Genomic DNA, 22,061 nt, shown 5'->3' on the forward strand with positions numbered 1-22,061 from the left:
TTTTCAGTAAAAACAATATCCAAATCAATTCGGCAGTCAGATCAGGAATACATCGCGTAATCTAAGCCATTTTATAAATCTAAATCCGTGTTGTATTCTTGAAACTCCTTCCGATAAATAAATCAAATTTAATACTTATCTATTTTGAAATCATAACTAGAATTTCATATTATAAGTGACAGTTTCGGTATTTGCTTCTAATCGAATAATCATAAGGCTCAATCGAATGTCTAATCGAATTAAATATTTAGCCGCCAGTTAGTCGCTGACAGACTTGACTGACAGTCCAGGAATGGGTATAATTGCTAAATGAAACGACGGTTAACGAAATTACTTTTCTTTTCGTGCCTATTGCTCGCACGTTCGTGTATGTCTACTGAAGTCTTCAACCTATTTCATTCAGACATACATTATTCTGAATATTATTATACTACACACGCTGTATTTATGCTATACATTTTGTGTTGTGTGATTCGTTTCCTAAGATGTGCTAGTTGCGTAGCAATAAAACGACCGTTATGCAATAATTTCTTATCAAACAATTAGTTTTGTTACTTGGTTTCCGATAGAGTAGGTACCTAGTTATTTTGTGGTTTTGCGATTGTAAGTGAAATATGACTTTCTGGTACAAATGTCCGTGTGATTAATCTGTCACAGAACGTTTTTACGCTGGCCAAAAATCGAAATTTAACTTCGAACTCCTATGTTCTTCTTATTAATTTCATTACGGATCCAATGACAGTTTAACTTTCCACCGGACAAACTTGACCTTCATTGGTTACACAGGAGTTGCAGCGATGGGAACGAGGTGGGCATAGGCAAAGGCAAAGGTAAAGCATAATTCACTGAAATAAGGTTGTAACGTAAGAAGCGAGAAAAGCTTGAAAATTGGAAACATAATCTTATTAATCTTGTTGGCTAAAAATATAATTATCAACGTATACATAGCCCTGTGAAAGGGCATGCCTACGTGGGTAGACAGATAATGGAACTCACTCAACTTCAAGTGGCCAGCGTTTGTCTCTTGGTCCTTATAATGAAACGGCATAATATTAATATTTAGGAGGAAATGAAAATATAAAGATTTATTTACAAGATATTTTTAGCAAAATTATTGTGATGGAATAGAGTCGGTAGTTAGCTACAATAAAATATTTGTACCATGGATACGTTCTATGTCAAAAAGTGATTAGTATTTTATAATAGGCTCCTTGTCTCAAAGGTAAATGATATGACATCATCTAGGGCTTACCATGGGTACTTCATTGATTGACAACACCGTGTAAATAGCAGCAAGACCCTCTGAATTAGTTTAAAAACAACCAACGAAGGACTTTTTTGATTTCGTAGATTAAGTAAGAATCTAACGAACTATTTATTCATTAGAGTTGCTCGTGCAACATCCAAACAAATATCGATCAAGCCAGAAAATAAAAACAAATCCAACCACCAATGATTGCTCGATCGAAGAGTTAGAAATAGTGTTGTTTGATTAAATGCCATCCAATAATAGTCTGTGGGGGCAGGGTGGGTAAAAAAATAGAGGTAATAGTGGTTTGTGACACTGTGACCCAATTCCACGTGCGGTGTAGCGTTGCGGGGTAACCGCACGTGGCCTCAAGTCTGTGGTTTCTTTGAAATAACGTCCATGTGTACAGGACAAAAGGTACGTGACAACAACAAAAGATTAACCCCTTATTTTGAGAAAATTACATAGTAAGCCCGGAAAAATAACGTTTACATAGGACTTTTTATCGATACCATAATGGTAGTCTACTACCATCAAAAGATTAACATACCATTGATAAAATTAAATACCTACTAAGCCCGGAAAAGTAAAGATATCTTTGGAATTATCGATACTATAATGGTAGTCTATCTCTATCATAAACAACACTGATCTGCGTCAGTAGGTATGCTGTCGAAAAGTGAAGAAAATAAATTAGTTTCTTATTCAATTCCTTGTTGTCGATAAATCTTTCAAGAAGTCACTGTAAATAAAACTAACTTGTCCCACTACACGTTCCCACCGCTGCAACTCATGTGTAGCCAGGATCTACAGCTTGACCGCCAACCTAACCAGTAAAGGTCAAGTTTGTCCCATGGTTGAGTTACTTTAGTCAACAAATAAGAATCAAATAAAATATCATAAATATCTACCTTATTGCGTACCTACATGAAACCTTAAAATTTTCTCTCAGCAAAACCAAGAGGGGATCTAAAGTTTACTACACTTCCGTTTGCTCCCCCTCTATTGTTCGTTGACCTGGGAGGAAAAATTATTTGCGAATTATATTCCTCATTACAGTTGTAGAAAATGTACCTTTATTCGCGGCTTTTAGAGCACGTAGATCCCGTGTTACCAAGTCGCTTTTGTGATAATAATCAACGTTGTACTAGGATTTCTATATAATTACTTTTCGCTTATATTGTAATCGCCTCTGTGGTCTGCTGGACCACCTAGCTCAGACCCAGAGGTCTAAGGTTCGATTCCCAGTGGAGGCAAAATTTTCTTTGCGGTTTTGTTAATGGTAGAGCTTATTCAAAGTATGCCTGGCGAGCTGCCACCATTTTACCTGTCTGTCACTGTAACAACAATGTTAACAGCATTGTTGAAGGTAAGGTAAGATACCCAGCTGTTCTGTGGTTGAGCATTCCGGGTGAAGCTCGCGACCACATTTAGCCTAATCATCACTTTCCATCGTGAGATGGAGTAAACGTTGAAAAAATCCATACCAATCTATCTATGTATACTAATATTATAAATGCGAAAGTAACTCTGTCTGTCTGTCTAGCTTTCACGCCTAAACCACTGAACCGATTTTGACGAAATTTGGCACAGAGATAGTTTGAGTCCCGGGAAAGGACATAGGATAGTTTTTATCCCGGTTTTTGAAACAGGAACGCGCGCGATAAAGTTTTTCTGTGACAAGCAAATATCCACGCGGGCGAAGCCGCGGGCGGAAAGCTAGTAGGTGCTATAAATGCGAAAGTATCTTTGTGTTTCACCTTTCCACGTTTAAGCCACTGAACCGTAAACGAATGGTGTGATGAAAAACGTAAAATTTTCTACGATTCTCCGTTTAGTCAGATCCCTAATAATTACAGCAATTAACAAACACGCAAAACATCCGTAAACACGTGTATTCACGCCCGAAACAAGTTAACTTAGGGTGGGTTGCACCATCTTACTTTAACTTTGACAAACGTCAAAAATCTGTCAAACTCCATACAAAAACCACTGGTTATCGTCATAATAACCGTTAAAGTTGGGTGGTGTAACTCAGCCTTAGAATCCGATAACTTAATTACAAGTTATTTTGTCTGACTTGTTTAACGAACCGGAGCAACGTCCCTGAGGGGAATCTGACTCTGTCACTCTGGTGTCAAGGTCGATTGTTGATTGGAGAAGTTTCTTCCGTCATTACTGGGAGTTGAACCACAAAGTAGATAAGAGCAGAAGACAATCTACGTACAAATTGCGCTCGGACAACGCACACATAGACAACGCTCGCCAATGGCAAACCAGTCTAAACCAATGCGAGCGCGAATGCCACCCGCTGGAAAGGCGTCTGTGTGCGTATTCGAAATGAAGTACATACAGGTGATTCTTCTTCGGGTCTTCTGTTACTATCTATTTTATGGTTGAGCATCGAAATGTCAGTGCTCCTTACTTATTGATCACGTTAGGAACTCTTGGAACTGGTAAAGGGTTTCGGAGAAAAATGAACCGAGTATTTTTGGACTTAGAAAAGTTACGGGTTTGATTTATTGAACTGCGGAGATAGGGAGTTATAAATGGGACACGAAAGCCATATTTTCTTATCAAACTTATCTATTTCTGCACTGAAGTTTACAAACATAATGCTATCAGCGTCCTTGGTCAGTCAGGCGCCTTTTTGGCATACCAGACCAGTTATTTTGCAATACTAGCAATAGATACCATTTGTTAGTCATAGATAAGAATAAGACTGTGGTTCCATTGTCATTTGCTATGATGTCTGAGTAACATCGCAAAGTTAAGACAATACATTACGGCACAGGTGACATAAAGAATAGCAATGGCACCCTCTCGCAATCACGAAACTAATTTGATGTATTTGACAACAATCACACCTGAAATAAGTGTAATTTCCTTGGTCCAGGATCACAGCAAAACGGTGGCATAGACGTAAATAAAACTATGCACTTTTAGATAATCAATAAAATATTTACGTACCTCCAAAATGAGCATATCATTTGCATTGGAAAAATTAATTCCAATTAACCTCTTATCAAGCGTACACAGATTGAATTTCTCAAATCAGAAATCAGTTCAGCACTAACCATGGTCTGGTTAGGTCATCTGATATTCCTAAATCTGCTGTACCTGTTCAAATGTGACTGCGTCATAAACCACCAGCCCCTTGAGGAGCTATGGCAGAAACAACTGCATAAGGACTTACACACAGACTACAAATGGGAAAACCCAAACCAGTGCAACGTCACCGAAGTCAAACTGAGGTTCAACATTCATACCTTCGAATTGGATACTGATAGTGACATTTTTACCGTGCACGGCGCCATGAAGTTGTCTTGGAATGATAAAAGGCTTAAATGGGACCCGAAGCAGTACGGGGACATTAAAGAAACTTATTTCAGAAGGATCGCCTACTGGGTCCCTTTTGTAGAGCTAAACAATCCGTCGGATGAAGATGAAAAAGGAATGGATTACGAAGTGTGCAAGATAAAAAGTAAAGGCGATGTAGTATGTGCACCGAGGTATATGGATTCCACTAAGTGCGCGACAAAGATAGGCAGATGGCCTTACGATACTCAAGAGTGCACGCTGGAGTATAGAATTACAAAATTTCAGAAGAATGTACACCTTAATACGAGAGAAGGAAGAGACATAGAGGTGATGGAACTAGAAGGGTCGACATCATTCTCTATTGTTAAACACCGTCTACATTCGAATGTGAGCGATGACGTACAGCTTCGGATAACATTTGTGTTAATTCGCAATGGAGAATCTTTCGCTGCTATTATAATAATGCCATTAATACTACTATCAATATTAACCGTTTCTTCTATCATTTTGGATGTAAATGACAGGAACCGTTTTCTCTTAATAATATTTTCTATGGTTTGCCATTGTTTCCATGTATTTAACATAGAGAGGGATATCCCAAGGAAAAGTTCTGAGTCTCCGACTATTTTGTGGTTTTATCGATCGTCCTGGATATTGACGATGATATTAATGACTGTTACTGTTATTTTGATGAAATTTAGGAACAAATTATCAACTCCGCCCAGGTGGGTTATTTATGTAAATAGTAAAGTTTTGAAATCACCTAGGAAGTATTTGATTTGGCCTCGTTGGGAGTCAAATATGGACTACTTGACTACAGACGATGTACAAGTAAAAGATGTCGATGCATGGAACATGTTTGCCAATATTGTAAATAGTGTGTGTATTTTCATTGCTGTAGTTGTGTATTCTATTATGATTCCTGTATGCATACCTATGCAACATTAATACTGTGTTTTATTTTTCTAATATACATTTTCTTTGTAATATTGTTTTATTTTACCAGAATTTTATTACATTGAATGTTAAACATTCGATCTCGATCTGAGATCGTAACCACTTCTCTATGTCCCAATGTACAAAGATTAAGGAGCGTTGTAGTATGTAGAAGTTGGCAAATGTCTATAAAAGGTATAATAATTGTTTATTTAAATTGACCTTAAAAAAAGAATTACAAACACAACCCTAAAATTAATCACATCTTGCATTACAATAACCAGACAGAAATGCAACAGTCCTCTTATCAAAGGGGCGTATACGGATAGAATTTCTCAGATCAGACATCAGTTAATGACCAACCATGGCGTGGTTAACTCATATTTTATTCCTAAGTTTGTTTTACGCTTTCAAATGTGACTGCGTCATAAGCCACCAGCCCCTCGAAGAAGCATGGGATAAGAAACTCCACATTGACTTGAAAGCAGGCTACAAATGGTATGAAAACCCAGACCAATGCAACAAAACTGAAGTGAAAATGAAGATTATAATGAATTCCTTCAATTTGGACAGTGAGAATGGTATATTGACTTTGGTCGGTATAATGATCGCGGCTTGGACAGATGAAAGGCTGACGTGGAACACGAGCGACTATGGAGATATAACAGAGACATATTTCGAGAAATTAGAATACTGGGCTCCTTTTATAGATTTGAACAACCGTCATGAAGATGGAGAAAATTGGGTGTTTTACGACCTGTGCAGAGTAGAATCTACCGGGTTTGTAGTCTGTGCGCCAAAATTCGTAGACTACGCTCAGTGCGCCACGACTATGGTCGATTGGCCTTACGATACACAGACGTGTACGCTTGAGTATAAAATTGATAAGCTCCAAAAGAATATCAACCTTCTGCCTAAAGGTAAACAAGCAGTTCAGATCATAGGAGATGAAGTCGGGCCTGAATTTACAATAGTTGACTACCATCAAATTTCAAATACAAGCGATGAGATTCAGCTCCGAGTAACCTTTGTTTTAAATCGCAATGGTGAATCTTTAGCTGCTGTCATAATATTTCCATCAATTCTCATATCAATATTAACTGTCTGTTCTTTAATAATGGATTTAAATGACAAGAACCGTGTGCTAATGATATTATTTTCCATTTATTTGCATTTTTTCTTTTTGTTAGAAATAGAGTGGAATATTCCGAAGCACAGCGCAGAGCCTCCCACTATAGTGTGGTTTTATCGGTCGTCTCTGATAATGACATTGTTTTTAATGACTGCTTCTGTGATGATGGGGAAATGGAACACTTCAGTGTCAACCCCACCATTATGGGTCATTTACTTGAATAGTAAAGTTTTAAAATCTTCTGCAAAGTATTTGATTTGGCCTCGTTGGGCTTCGATTGATTCCTTGACTTTAGACGATGTACAAGTTAAAGATGTCGATGTTTGGAAGGCGTTTACAAATATCGTGAACAGCGTGTGTATTTTCATTACTGTAGCTGTGTATGCCATTATGATTCCTGTGTGCGTTCCCATGCAGTACAAACATGCTCCATTATTAAGGAATAGCACTGGTTAAGACATATTGTTAATTTGTGTTAAAATAAATACTTTTTACAAATGCAGTGTTGTTTTATTGAGGTTTAGAATTTGGCATTTGGGTATTCATAGCGTTATTTTACTGTCTGGACGTCTAGACATGATACAAGACATTACGGTTTGCATACAATATGTCTGACGGAGTTGTGTTGATCATTCATCATACTTTTGTGTGTTTGCTACTCTACATTTATTATGTAAAACCGCAGACGAAGATGGTAAGTAAGATCTCAGTAGAATGATTTGAGGGTTAGTTCCTGTAGTAGGTACAATGGGAAAGACTAGTTATAATAGTATGGACTAAGCTTAACTTTATGCTACTATCGGTCGGCTCGATAAAAATAGTTATGTGATATAATTGAAGAGATTGTGTTCATTGAATCGTTTTATTTATAAAACATAGCTCTTTATCTGTATGTTGTTCTTGAACATGACACAGTTTTTATTATAGCACGTTTTAAGATTAACCGATAATCTTTGAACTATAGCCTGGCATTATACAATACTGAAGATAGTAATATTCATTACTTTGTAGTATTATTTAATTTACATAAGCAATCGTCGTACTCGGGATATTGAACGCAATCGAATGTATAAAAATTCATAGAAGTACTTTGATTACCTAACTTCGAGCTCTCAGACATCACTGTAGCATCTTATGTAGATGCATTAAAAGTACCTTTTTATTGAAAAAATGCGTGTATTTCCGTCCCCCACCATTTGTTGCCGACTGGTGGATATCGAGAAAAAATGTATCGTTGGACAAACTTTTTTAGTGATGTCCACCAGTAGGGAACAAATAATGACTTTTTCAACAAAATGTGTAGTATGAGATACTATCAACTGTAGAATCATGAACAAAAGTACGAAAATAAAATCAACATGCAAATGACTGGTTGGCTCACAAATCTCGTCGAGAGATTCACAAAACCAATATCCGTTTGCTTTACAATTCAAAACCGAGCCATTCATTCTGTATCATAATTGATACTTGATATACATATTTATATTTTCAAGGAACCACAATCGTTGTATGGAATTTTCTATGGAACGGATAGTTAATTGATCTATTAGCTAGTTTATTAATTTCGTTGTTTCCAAAAAGAGACTTCAATGTCATAAATTCTGGTTTCAGGAATTTTTATTTTTCAAAAATGAATTACTATTCTCATAAAGGTGTTCTGCTCATATATCGCTCAGAGAATTGTCAATTATTGTATGTATACAAAAGGGTAGATCTACCACCTTGTACAGTGTAACTTCGTATACCTAAATACAAACGTAGTTCAAACCCGTTCAAAGTGACATTTTAGGGGAGCCTAGCCAGCAGTGGACTTCTAGGGGCTAACCCTAGGTGTCTACAAGCTCTAGACAAAGACGCCCAAGAAAATGCACCCCCCAGACTATTCCCCCGCTTAATGTAAGTATCCGACTGTACTTTCCCAGACGTCTATAACTTCTAGAGCTAATAACTACTCGAAGCAGACTAATAATAATTGACACGAAACGCCACTTTTGGTAGGTAAAAGTAAAGTTTCGTTATTATTGTTTGTTTTCCATTAACCTAATTACTTGATGATAACAGAAGAGCAACCATTAGACCAGGGTTTCCCAAACTATGGGTCGCGAGCGAACATTGAGTGGGCCCTGCCTTTAGAACCACACACCACCCTACCGATCCAACCGCTAAGCAGCGGGAGGAAATTTCCTATAGGTGGATCCCGAGTTTGGGAACTTGTATTAGATGAGTCGTAGCCCAGACAACTTTGGGAACCACTGCATTAGACTATAGTGGCACTTACTACCTAGGCAAATATTCTAGCTATAGCTAGAAGTGTGACTATAGTCATAAACGTGGTCATACGACCGCAATCCATGTAGAAACATAATTACTTATTCATGTATACGATAATTATGTCTACAAATAAAAATCAATTGCTACAATAATAATATGATATGATACATGAATATTATGTATGACGAATTGACATGAGAATTGACTCATTTCTTTTTTGTTGTAATATTCGACGAAAACCTATTCGTCGTTATAATGAAAGAAAATATTTGGAAAATAAACAGGAAAAGTCGGAAATTTGGATTTAAGGGTTTAATAGAAAGAAAATGTTTGGAAAATACGCAGGAAAAGTCGAAAATATGGAGGATATTTTGCATTAAAACTGAGAACCTCCTTTTTTAAGTCGGTTAAAATATCACACGACTGTTTGGTCAGCTGGTAACAAATAAAAATCAATTTCGCTATCAGAGTTAGCGTTAATGAACTAAAATTACACCCACTTATTTAATAACATCAAACCATTATTATATGATCAAACGAACTTACCAAGTGAAGTTCGATCTGAATTATCCTGTTTTCGCCGAAGAGATTTATTTTACCGTGTAGTACCCCTGTACGACAAGCCAATCCGCACACAATATTCAGCGTAGTAGTAGTAAAAAACAAAAGAGCGGGCAACCCCACCCCTACCACGCTGTGGGCTCGGTGTCCGAGCGGTCTCATTATATTTAGAGAAGAGACGACATTGACGTTTACCTCTAGGGAAGAAGATATAGAAATCTTCGGGTTGGGAGGGACCTTAAATCTCTTCGGCGAAAACAGGATAATTCAGATCGAACTTCACTTGGTAAGTTCGTTTGATCATATAATTATCCTGTTTTCGCCTCCGAGATTTATTTTACCGTGTAGATGTTTAGAGCATGGATCAATGTCCGTGTTAAATGGTTAAGAGAGTAAATGTCAATGTACTAAATACATAATAAAGCAATATTTTTGTATTATAATCGTATTGCATCACTTATTCATAACAATAACAAGTATCACGGTCTCAACAAGATTTTGTTCATTATAGAGTATTATTATATACATTTATTTGTACTTCTATTAACTGTTAAGTATGACTACTGATTGTAAAAAGTTGCCAAGACAGTTGACAGAGCATCCTGTCTATCCAGCACACTGGCTAATTGTGTCAACGTTGACAGCGGCGCAAACCGCAGGCAATACTGCCGCTTGTCGCGTGCTGTGTGGGCCGAACACCCTCGTGTCGACACTCCTTTCCTATATTTATCCAGTTTCATCTCAGAACTGAGCTTGACGACGGTAGTGGTTAACACCGAATCGATCACAGTGACTGCAAGGCTAACACTCTGATTGTTGTAAAACATAAGCTCACTTGCATTTTAATTAAATAAATATATTATGTGGTAAATTAAAACTTATTAATTTATTTGGATACAGTTTGACCAGTATTCCAAAACAGTATTAATTTGGATTCCAAGCAACACAGTTGCGAGGAAAAAGTTTGGTTTCTATTTAATAGCACCTTTTAATAGCAATCTTTTGATTCTTGAAACCTGACCTATAAATTATAATATTTATTTAAATAATTATATATTTCAATAAATGATATGATTTCACTAACGATATTGCTAAGCGGTGGTTATTTAATGTTATTATAGGATGCACCCGACTTTAGAATATGCTAAGAAAATATAGTAAGGCAGGTACAATGATGTAATTGAGCATTGTAAAATATTTATTTGTCAGTCATTTGGTGTAGTGGTTTCGAAACGGACTACTATGCCGAGAGGTCCCGGGTTCGATCCCCGGCCGGGCAGAAATTGAATTGATACATTTTAATTTCTGTGATGGGTCTAGGTGTTATGTATAATAATTATGTACTTATGTATATAAAAACGGTATTTAAGTATGTTTATATCCGTTGTCTAGGACCCATAGCTTTGCTCAGTTTGGGACTAGGAGCGTAGTGTAAAATGTCGAAGGAAGGATATTTATTTATTATTTGCGATTTGCGAAGTGTATAGCGGAGTCTGGTACGTTTTGTTTGATCCACGACTGCCAAATACAAAACTCACTGCCAAGGAAAGGTAAGCTTAAATGGGCAATATGGTACTACTGATGTACCTGTTGCCCCAGCATTCTATTTTTTTTATTTTTTATTTATTTATTTTTTTTAGTGAAAAAACGTATTAACGTCTAAAAAAAATGGTCGCCATTCTAAGGCGAATTAATTGGAATTAATTCATGTTAATCGTGTAGAAATCTCTACGCCAGACGATAAAATATGAATTATGACTAAATATCAAACAAAGTTCAAGAAACAAAAAATAGGTTTATGTCATGTACTGAAACCAAAGCGTCTAACATTTTCTGAGACAATATTAAACCAAGCTCCTACTCCGTGTCTTTATTCAGACACCTTGATTCAGTCAGCTTCAGTATTATGACTGTGAAAAAATAACAAAATACTAATTCTCAATTTATACTTCATAGAAAGGGAAGAAAGACTCATTCATTATTATGAGTTTGTGGCAGCGTTATCGATTCGTAAAATAATATCGCATTATTTTTTGGTATTATTAGAAAATGTCCTTAATCTAAACTAAAGGTTACAAGTAGTGGTAGTACTGGTAGGTACCTACATAATACATAGTTTATTTTATGTGGTTGATTCGTTCTTTGACTGACCAAAGTCCACTAGTCCGGTTGTTATTACAAGCGGCCCGATTTCTTTTTTGATGCGTCAATAATTTTCTATTACATTGATTACAATGTAATTATTATTGTGTTATATTTATAAAGGCATAGTTGTTATCGCTTTAACGCATAATAGGATACTTTGCTTGTCTAAAAGATTTAGCAAGATAAGAAATGATTCAATGTATTTCATGATGTCGCATCTCTTCTTATGAGAATTCTAACGTTATACATAAATAATTTATACGAACCAATTGTAAAACAGTACATGGAGTTAAAACTGACCTCTTTTTTTTTTTTTTTTTTTAGTAAATAAATAATAATAATGATGATGAAGCCTTACTTTGTAAGACTATCAATAGTATTATTAGCATTAATCATACATTGATTAGTAGGTACAAACCTACATAATAATGTTTTTCCAATATAAGAAAAAATGACGTCATCTTATGTACCGATACCGATACAGTTTAAGGAAGCTCTTAGATTTTATCTATTATTTATAGATACAAGCTGGTGAGACGTCATGAATAAAAAAATAAACTTTGTAAAAATATCAGGGCTAAAGAAAGGCCGCAAAGAGACAAACAAAAATGTTGCCTGTTTGTTCAGATACAAAACAAACATCCGTTAAAATAAGACCATAATTCTATTTGCTTTTCAGTGGCTATCGTGTTTATGTAATAAACATAATATTAATAAGTTTCTTTAAACCATAAATGAATCTTTTGTTAAAAGTTTAATTGCGGTTAAAATATCATCCATTTTGAAGTGCTTAAACCCATAAACTTTGTTTAGCATCTTATATAAACGCTATCTAAGTCCACCATCTAGGAACATTTTTTTTTTTTTTTAACAAGTGGGTAATCTCAGAATGTACTCGTGTCGACGGATGCGATTAAGAATATTCTTAATATCAACGTCTCTGCGCCGACGTGTATAATTATTTGTTATGTATAATTAATTATGTTTACTCGCATGGTTATGATGATTATGAAAAAATTCATCTGTGTTCGAATCGGGAATCAAATAGGTATCTCGGTACAATAAATTCTGTAACCGGATATTAGGTACATTGCATTTAAAATAAAAATATTTTAAGCGGCCAGCACATACCTGTACATAGTTGGCGCGTCGTCTAGGGACGCGGGTTACCTTGGTGTTCTGGTCGGTCTTTAATGGCGCTTCCCGCGTTGCGCTGGCAGCGCTGGGCATGCGGCGGCGGCGGCGAGGCGCTGCGGCGTAAATAACGGCGCCTGCGCTTGTGGAAGGCGGCGTGGTTGCGCCGCGGGCGGGTGATAGGTCTTAGCCCATCATACCATACAGCAGGGCGTAGCTTGTCGGTACGGCCTCTGTATAAAGCCTCGTTTCACACAGTTATGCGAACGGCTACAGCTTAAATTATATATTCAGTGCAGCAGCTTGGATTAGTTGTCATATCAAATAAATACCTCATTTCCCGTTTTAGAGGATTATAATGAGTTATAGTTGTCGACCGTCGATGTAATTGGTCGACCGACCGGAAATGTAGAAAGATCTTTGTAAGTTTCCAACAAAAAAATGTGAGACTGATAAGTACTCACAATCACAATGTCAGTTAATATGAGTCGTTGCATAGAAAAAACGACATATTGTCATACTTCATATTATATAAAGTAGGCATTTATTTCCACTTCGACTCGGTTCGGTCAACAAACCGGCCTAAGGTTTATTTAGGATCTTTTATTCTGACCTTATAATAGCAAGTAATGAATCTACATAAATGCACTTTGAATTTTGATCTGATACTTATTTCTTTCTTACTAGCCTTTGTATTTAGACCAATATCGATTGGTGTAATGTATAAAAATACGAAACAACAAAATTATTCAGTTACCCTTTGTAGCATTGAACAATGTGTATGGCCACAGGGTCATCGGTCGTTATAAAAGCAGGCGGAGGCTCGACTGGGGCGAGTGCGTCCGCGGCGCCGGGTCATCATGCTCCAAGACGGTTGATGGTTCATAAGGTGTAATGCCAAGAAGGCAAGCTCTTAATGTGGGTAGTTTCTCATTATGTTCTGTTTTTACGGCTTTTAAAAATGGCCGAAAAGAAGATACTTAACTCGTAAAAGTGAATAATATTACAATACCTGGCTATCTCGGTAGTTAATATCTCGTTTTTGCTCGCTAGAGCAAAAAACGGCTACTGGTTAAAAAATAACCGAACATAAAGTGGCTGCTGGTTAATATCTCGTATTAACGCTACTGGTTAAAAAATGACCCGCAAAAATGACCGAATATAAAGTGGTTGCTGGTTAATATCTCGTATTAACTCGCTAGAGCAGAAAATGGCTACTGGGTAACATCTCGCATTACCTCGGAGAAAAAAATGGCTACTGGGTAACATCTCGCATTACCTCGGAGCAAAAGAATGGCTACTGGGTAACATCTCGCATTACCTCGGAGCAAAAAATGGCTACTGGTTAACATCGCGCGTTAACTTGGAGCTAAAAATGGGTCAAAGTTACGCGTCGTGTCACAACGCTTATAATAAAAATGTACGAGCACTTGCACAAAATAGTTGTTACAACCAACCTTGTGTTGGGTCTAATTCTCGTCACTACACTGCACAACTTAAAATAATTACGTTTTTTGTCGGTAAAAACGTCTTGCTGACGTCACTTAAGCATTTTTCTTATACTGCGTGCGGTCGTTGCGCGTGCGCACAAAGGAATGAGACCGCTCGGACACCGAGCCCACAGCGTGGTAGGGGTGGGGTTGCCCGCTCTTTTGTTTTTTACTACTACTACGCTGAATATTGTGTGCGGATTGGCTTGTCGTACAGGGGTACTACACGGTAAAATAAATCTCGGAGGCGAAAACAGGATAATCAACAGATAAACACCGATAAAGGTAACATACTCACTCGCCCAAACTAGTACATTAATTTGTTGACATCCATAATGTACACGATTAATCCATGAAATACAAGATTAGGAAATAGGTGTGAACGAGTGTAATTGACCCCTACTAAGATGGCTGAAAATCACCAAGGTGCGAATATGCTCCGCCAGCAATAATTTGGTGCAAGAATGGCATGCCCTTAACGATAGTTTAAAACAATGTCTTAATAATATGTATTGAGGGACTATTCCCACCTCTCGTTACCGCTGCAACTCCTGTGTGACCAGGTCTACAGCTTGACAGCCAATAAAAACCCAACCAGTGAAGGTCAAGTTTTTCCCGGGGGAAAGTTAAACTGTCATTGGGCCCGCAACGAAATTAATCAGAAGAATATAAGAGTTCAAAGTTAAGAAGGTTTATTGAGTCAGTGACAACAATCGTCTTCTTATAATATAAATACAGGGTGTTTCAAAAAAACCCCTAATAACTGAAGGGTGTTTAATAAACGTCTATAAAGAGTCCCTTGTTAATTTCTTACAATCATAGCGACATATTCTAATTTCGGGTAAATTTATGTAAAATAAAAATATCGATTATAAAAATTCCCATCACTAATTTGGGTTCATTGTCCTACCAGGAGTGACCAGGGGTGACCAGGAGCAACTTTCTATGTTCACGCCCCCGGCCACGCCTCATAAAGCATTCTGTGCGCCTAGTATTTACTAGGTATTATTTAATACCTACGGAGAAAAAAATTACACGCACGTCGTTAACAAAACAACAAGCATTCAAAATTATGGTTCACGGATGATGATGACGTGACCGTCATCCCATCACCCGTCATCACCCGTGACGACACGGACGGGCGTCCACTAGAACCCGATCGATGAAGAGCCCGTAAAATGGAGACGTGTCACCATATCAAGGAAACACTGATACGACGGAAGCCGTCGCTGGTCAGCCGCCGGTCTACCTTCGATAAACTGTTCCCGATAAAGTTCACGGGCTTGAACTAAATTTCCATCAGCTCGACCCACACACAACATCATCTCATAATATTCGAAATTAGAAAACATTGCTATTGTAGCAAAACAACACAAAACACAAAGCTTTCGAAAGTAGTTAAACGATAGGAAAACACACCGATCACGCACGAAGCATATGAACGACTAAATCAAAGAAGAGCCGACGGCCGGTGTCGCGATCTTTCGGCGCTTCCGCACAGTGGAAAGTGGTACGAACGGGATCGTGCCACATGCCAAATTTTTGCAACTTCTTATTATGACAATGCAACATTTCGAATGATTTTAGTACGCTAATTTTTATTTCCCAGGTAAAGGAATGTCGCAATGTCGTTTATGTACCTACTTTGTCTACCAAGTTGCGTCTCATTTTAAAATAGAAGAAATGTTATTGAATTCTCAGATTTATTTTCATATCAACATTCTAAAACGTCCCTTAATAATTTTCACTTTTGCAAAAGCAGCCTAAGACTGATTTACACGTACTAAGTAGTTAAAGTAGGTAACTAAATTTTAACTTAATTTTAAGTCTATGTCCAAATGTCTCATAATTAGTATGAAACTGCTTGTCAAAAGGTGTCAAGTGACAAGCCCCCACCAACATACCCGAAAAAATATTGTAAAATTTAGTTACCTACTTAACATAACAATCCTAAACGTGTTTACACGGGAACATTAATTGCATCTCTGTAAATAAACAGTCCTCTTAACTTACTGCAACATCAGAAACATGACTGTTCTACAAATAATGTAAAACCAGAATCAGCTATCTTTTTAAATCTATGATCTGCATTCCGAAAACAGATGAGTATGCAATTCAAATAGTTGTGCTTTTTTGTGCTATTTTTGATTTATTTTGTTTGACAAAGAGATAATTAATAAATTTAACAAAACATTGAGTGAATGTGTTCAAACACGCAAAGTAAATAATAGGCTCGGCGAGTTAAGGAACAAAGGTCACCTTCTCATTGACTGAGCGTCAATGTTTAGGCGTTCTGATATCAGTGTCAATAACGCGCACCTACTTAGTATTTCTCCCATACCTTTATTCAGCCGCCTTGTTTAGTTTAAGCATATTAAAGTAATATCATCCCGTGATTATGTTCTAGCATTACCTTTGTAATAAGTTTACGTTTACAGCAAGAGTTTGCTGAGTTAGAATTACATACACAATCTTAAGAGTATTTGTACCACCAAAAGTTTAACATACAAAAGGCATGTTTAAAATTATTTGTGAATAAAAAAATATTGTTGGTCCGGAATAAGTACGCAATGCATATTTCGGCCCATTGTGTACCAGGCGCCACCAGGCGCGCAGCGCTGCGCACGAGTTAGCCGTTAGATGGGGCGGGGGGTGGTGTTCCCGAGCGTCTGCCCACTAATGAGGTTGCCAACATTTTCTTTGGGTATTATTTTAATTTTTCATTGATTTTTAAGATTTTAAGTTTAAAAGTACGAGGCGATTTTGAAATTTATTAAAGAAAGGTTTATGAGTAAATAAAAACATATTTTTTAAATGAATAGTTAAACATTTGGCCGCGATCTCACCTGATGGTAAGTTAGTATTACCATTGACTAGGTATTTATGTGTTTTGAAATAATGATTATGGATGTGAGTAGTTAATGTTTTTTGATTTTTCTGTTACGACAAATTTTATCGAATGGAGGGAAAAACTTACACGGAGTTGTACGATACGATGCTACAGTATGACGTCATGTTCTTCATACCAACTTAAAATTTCACTTTTGGGATAATTGAAAAATGTAATAAGGCGCCCCACTCGCCCCCGCGAACGCGCGGGTTTAAAAGGTGCCAACCGTTACTATGCAAATGTGCAAACTCAAAACAAGCCACCAAAAAAAATTCTAAGTAAAAATGTTTACAATCACTGTCTATTAGGGTTTCGTAAAAGAAACTGAAAACCCAAAATGCTTAAGCTCAAGCACTGATGTTTCCCTAGTACTTTTGCTTCCGCGTTGGCCTTTCTTTGAGCGCTTGCCTTACTAAATAAAATGTTTGTCAAAATGTACGTTTTTTGTTGTTGTTGTTATTGTTGTTATTATTATTATTTTAGAATTGTTTTAAATTCTCAGCATTTTAAATAGGAGCCATTTTGCAAGGATTTTGTAAAATATGATGTGAACGCCTCTGTATCCAATGACTACTCAACAAATTGTTTAAATAAAAAAATGAAATAAAACTAAGGCCTCATTTACGGAGACGCCGGGCATCGTACGTTGTGCGACGTACTGAGTTCAAACATTGGCATTGTGTGTGCATGAGTGCTTTTACGGAAAAGCGATTTAAGACGCGTATTCTTGAAATGGAACGTTATTTGCAGCCGAATCCTGCGGATGGCTTCGATGCGTCTCACACGGCGTTTATTGTTGCGGGATTCACCGCGGGAAGAGATGCAGCTGGCACCACCACTTCACCCGTCTCGCATCAATATTTTTTTGTGTTTATGCGTGCGATAATAAGTACCGCATCACGCGCTGCGGCTCCGTAATTATGAGGCCTTATTGGTGCTTATGGTGAACTTACAAACTGGTTACTAAATGCTTATTTTTATACGGAACACAATTCAATCTTACTCCTGGTGGTACCAGGAAAGGTACTAGGAGTAAGCTAAAGATGGGCGGAAATGCAAATTTCAAAGATTAAATAATAACAGAATTCGACTGAAGGTACGGTAACGTAACCTACCTGGAATTTCACGGATTTTTTTATTTTTTTTCTGTTGTCTAAGAATGTTTGAAAACTATCATTAGTAGTGATGTTACTATCGGAAAAAGTTATTTACTTACGATTTTTTTTCCATCAAGTGGCCTGATTTCGATAGATGAAGTTTTCACAAAATTTTTCAAATGTACGTACACATGTAAAGTGTTAGTGAGTACCTATTTAAAATGTTTATTTAACGAACAAACATGCTTTTAACACATCGATAAAGGAAGTAGGCAAAAAATGCGGCTAATTGACATTCTGAAAAATACAAAGTCTATGATTTGCGTTCGATGAACCCCGCTGCAGCTGATCAAAGGGAGGGAATTCATATCGATATTTTTGGAAACTTTCGATGTACGTTATTTCCAAAACCGTTCAAGATATGACAATAGGAACAACGGCTTCTATTTCAGATTGTTTCAGTTTCTGTGCCCTTTCAGGCTTTAGGGGGTATTTTGAAACACCCTGTATATGGCGATTGCAACCGTTTTCCCACGACCAATTCACATTGTATAGCGCAATGCATCGCAGGGTCGAACACACGACATAACTCGTGTTACCCCACTCCATTATTAATGAGATGGCGACAATACTTGCACAAGATTTTTTATAATGTTTAACTTATATTTGTATTCTGCGGTACGGTTCCCGCCGATTCAGAGCGTTCAAGTCTACCCGTTGCTTTTGCTCATGCCAGTAAGTCACTATTAGGAGAGAGAAGAATGATTTCATAGAATTTGACAGTGCGAAAAATAGCGTTCTCTGGCCTCCAACGTCAACGATGTAGCTAGGATCTACAGTTTGGGCGCCAAAAAAAGCCCAATCAGTACCAGTGTACGTAAATTTTATCACAAGGAAACAGTCATAAGAGTTCGAAAACGACAACTGATTTTATATTTAATTTGTATTTGTATTTGCATCCTCACCTACACCTCTAGAGTCTAGACTTTGTCTAGACAAAGTGACATTCGTGATAGATCTCCCGATCGCTTCACGGAGCGAAGTAGTTGCGTGCAAAAATCTAACCCGAGGGCCACATCGAATTACTAATGTTTACGTACGTAAAATTAGCTTCATTCTCGAAATCTAATTTCGAATTATCAGGACAAAACCATTGTTTATTCAATCCGACCTATTACAAGCTCTCATGCAAGGCAAATGAGGTATCGTGAGCAACGAGAATAAACCACGACCTCTTTGGCGCGGTGGCAAAACATCGCCAAGGGCAGACGAGATTGCGGGTTCGATTCCTGGATTAAACTTTGAAAACAATGGAATACAATTTTTAATTCAATGTAGTGTGTTGGTTAACATGCCTCATCCTGAGTCATAGAAAAGACAGGTGCTAAATAAGTAAAATCAATGTAAGGAAAATGTGATATTGAATTGAACTATAGAGCTATGACAAAACCTTGTCAGATTATGAGGGCCCAGCTTTTCAAACTGCAGTGGAACAGCATCATCATTGGCGATCTAGGGTTATTTTTCAGGGAGGGCCTGGCCCTCTGATATGCCATTAGTATCATAGATCATGAGTTAGTTATCAACTTCATTTTCAAATTAGTAGCCCAACATCATCATCATTTTAAAACTTGTGGTCCAGTTAGTTATCAACTTCATTTTCAAATTAGTAGCCCAACATCATCATCATTTTAAAACTTGTGGTCCAGTTAGAACCTCTTTCACTTGGTAGGTATCATCATAATAAAATTATGCTTCCTTAAAATATAAATCAGATTGTTTTTGTGAAAAATTATGTAAAATAACTCACCTTTTGGTATAACTCCCGGGTCCATGAAAGTGGCCAGTGTAAAATTGGCCAAAACAAAAAATGTTATGACACCTTGGTATGCAGGTACCCATGGGTGCTTGTGTAGGTAGTACTGACAACTGTGGACAATACACAAACCATTAGTCACGGCTTGACAAAGGCAAACACAATACCTACATTCAAGAGATTAGAACTAAGACATGAACTAAGCCTAAATTACGCTAGCTTAACTTTAAACATAACTGGTGTTTTTGTATGGAGTTTGACAGACTTTTGACATTAATTTGTAATAGTCAAGGAAAGGTGGTGCAACTTAGCCTAAGTAAAATTGGTGGTGCAATAAGTAATTTAATAGTTTTACTATTTTTTTAGTTGAAAAGACACTTCAAATAGCCATTATAAAAATAACAAACTGCGGCTTCCAATTTTTTAAAATGTTTTATTACATCAATGAAAATTACTTTTGTGGCTTAATAATTTTCCTATTTTTTTACTTGAAAAGACACTTCAAATAGCCATTATAAAAATAACAAACTGCTGCTTCCAATTTTTTTTAAAATGTTTTATTCCATCAATGAAAATTACTTTGGAATAGGCACAAGCACATTAAAAGTTTGTTTAACATGGTCAATGATGCATCAGATTGTAAGAGCACTGCAACACTTAACATACTCTGTTAGCTTTGTAGGACGAACTAACTGGCTAGTGCATGTTCTACATGTGCTAGCATTATTCAGCATGTTGCATTCGGTTTACACTGATTAGTCATGGTCAATATCATTCAACAGAATAATAAAATCAATAATTGGTAATGACATTCAAAATCTAATTAGATTACAATAGGAATACATTTGACAAAGGTGCAGTAGGACTAGTTGTGAAAAAATATATTTGGGTTATAAAAAATAGTAAACATCAAGTTTGTCTTCTCTAACCACTGCATCAGCTCTGTTTTAATAGTAAGGTTAATCTGTTTTAAATAGCAAAGTTAATTACAAGTTCTTAACTACTACTAGTACTAACTAACATGAAAGAACCCTCTAAAACTGTATTATTGTAAGGAGCCTGCTTAGAGCTCCAATAATTTTGGTGACTGAATACCAGTGCCACCATTCGAATTATTATTTTTGCCACAATTAGCAAACAATAAGCTGTAGATCTAAAAGAGTACGCTACTGAGTCATGACTGTCCTCACACACCACTTTTGGTTTGTTTATACAAGTCTGGCCACTGTTTTACTCTGCGCTAAGAAAATGTATGTTGAAAACACAACTTATGGCATTTAATTTGGAAGCAGGACATGCAGTAGCACTGATTACTGTGGCTAATACTGTGATATAATTATTGACATTCACACTAACAGGCATGGACAGATCATGGTCACAGTAGGCGCTGATAACAAGTGCATGCTCTGACCTTTTACACAATATGTTAGAACTACACACAGCAGCACAGGGCATAGGTACAGACCCAAGATATTAATAGAAACAAGCCTACAATCTTCCGTGAAAGTTGTCAAACCAAAAATGAGAATTTGTACCCAATCAACGACTATGTATACTCACGGAAAATAAAAAAACAAAGATGTTGTGCCCAACAGTAACGTCCAGGCGAATGTCGCGGGGATGTATCTCGTTTTGAGGTCGCATTTGGGCATATTGTGTCAATTTTTATTCCCTAAAAGCAAATTAACTCAATTTTATTCGCTACAGATCAACATGGCCGCACCTATTAATCTGACAGATATTTTCTGTATTGTGGCAGCATTGAATAATAGAGTCTTCCATAAAAAAACCGGAAAATATTAGCTCGATTAGCTCAATCGAGAGCTAAAACTTGTAAAAATAATTTTACGAAATAAAGTTTCTTTCTCTCTACCGAGACACCGTTAAAATGCTTTGCACGGTTTGCACCTTTACATTTAACTTGTAATCCAATTCTTGTATTGGGTTGGGATTTATAATATTTTAAAATCGAGTTATCTAATATGCAATTCAATTAGAACCGGAAAGTCTATTGGCCAC

General features: G+C 36.9%; 3 protein-coding genes across 4 annotated transcripts in view; 2 read left to right on the forward strand and 1 right to left on the reverse strand.

Annotated features, from left to right (window-relative positions):
* LOC135075316 (palmitoyltransferase ZDHHC8) overlaps positions 1–21,768 on the reverse strand; it is a 43,377-nt gene extending 21,609 nt beyond the window's left edge. For both annotated transcript variants that reach the window (XM_063969730.1, XM_063969731.1), the window contains exons 1-2: positions 21,603–21,768; positions 20,037–20,155 (exon numbers count right to left, since the gene is read on the reverse strand). In XM_063969730.1, the coding sequence (XP_063825800.1) occupies positions 20,037–20,155; positions 21,603–21,694 (211 nt within the window). In that variant the 5' untranslated portion in view covers positions 21,695–21,768. The remainder of the gene's footprint in view (positions 1–20,036; positions 20,156–21,602) is intronic.
* Positions 4,295–5,557, forward strand: LOC135075615 (acetylcholine receptor subunit beta-type unc-29-like). Its single transcript, XM_063970028.1, has one exon. The coding sequence runs from the start codon at positions 4,328–4,330 to the stop codon at positions 5,516–5,518; it is 1,191 nt and encodes a 396-aa protein (XP_063826098.1). The 5' UTR covers positions 4,295–4,327; the 3' UTR covers positions 5,519–5,557.
* On the forward strand, positions 5,623–7,140 carry LOC135075616 (neuronal acetylcholine receptor subunit eat-2-like). The gene has a single exon (XM_063970029.1). It carries the CDS (start codon positions 5,871–5,873, stop codon positions 7,092–7,094), a length of 1,224 nt encoding a protein of 407 aa, XP_063826099.1. The 5' UTR covers positions 5,623–5,870; the 3' UTR covers positions 7,095–7,140.
* Positions 21,769–22,061: the final 293 nt, after the last annotated feature.

This window comes from Ostrinia nubilalis, chromosome 10, assembly GCF_963855985.1.
Source record: "Ostrinia nubilalis chromosome 10, ilOstNubi1.1, whole genome shotgun sequence".
NCBI classification, from domain to species: domain Eukaryota; kingdom Metazoa; phylum Arthropoda; class Insecta; order Lepidoptera; family Crambidae; genus Ostrinia; species Ostrinia nubilalis.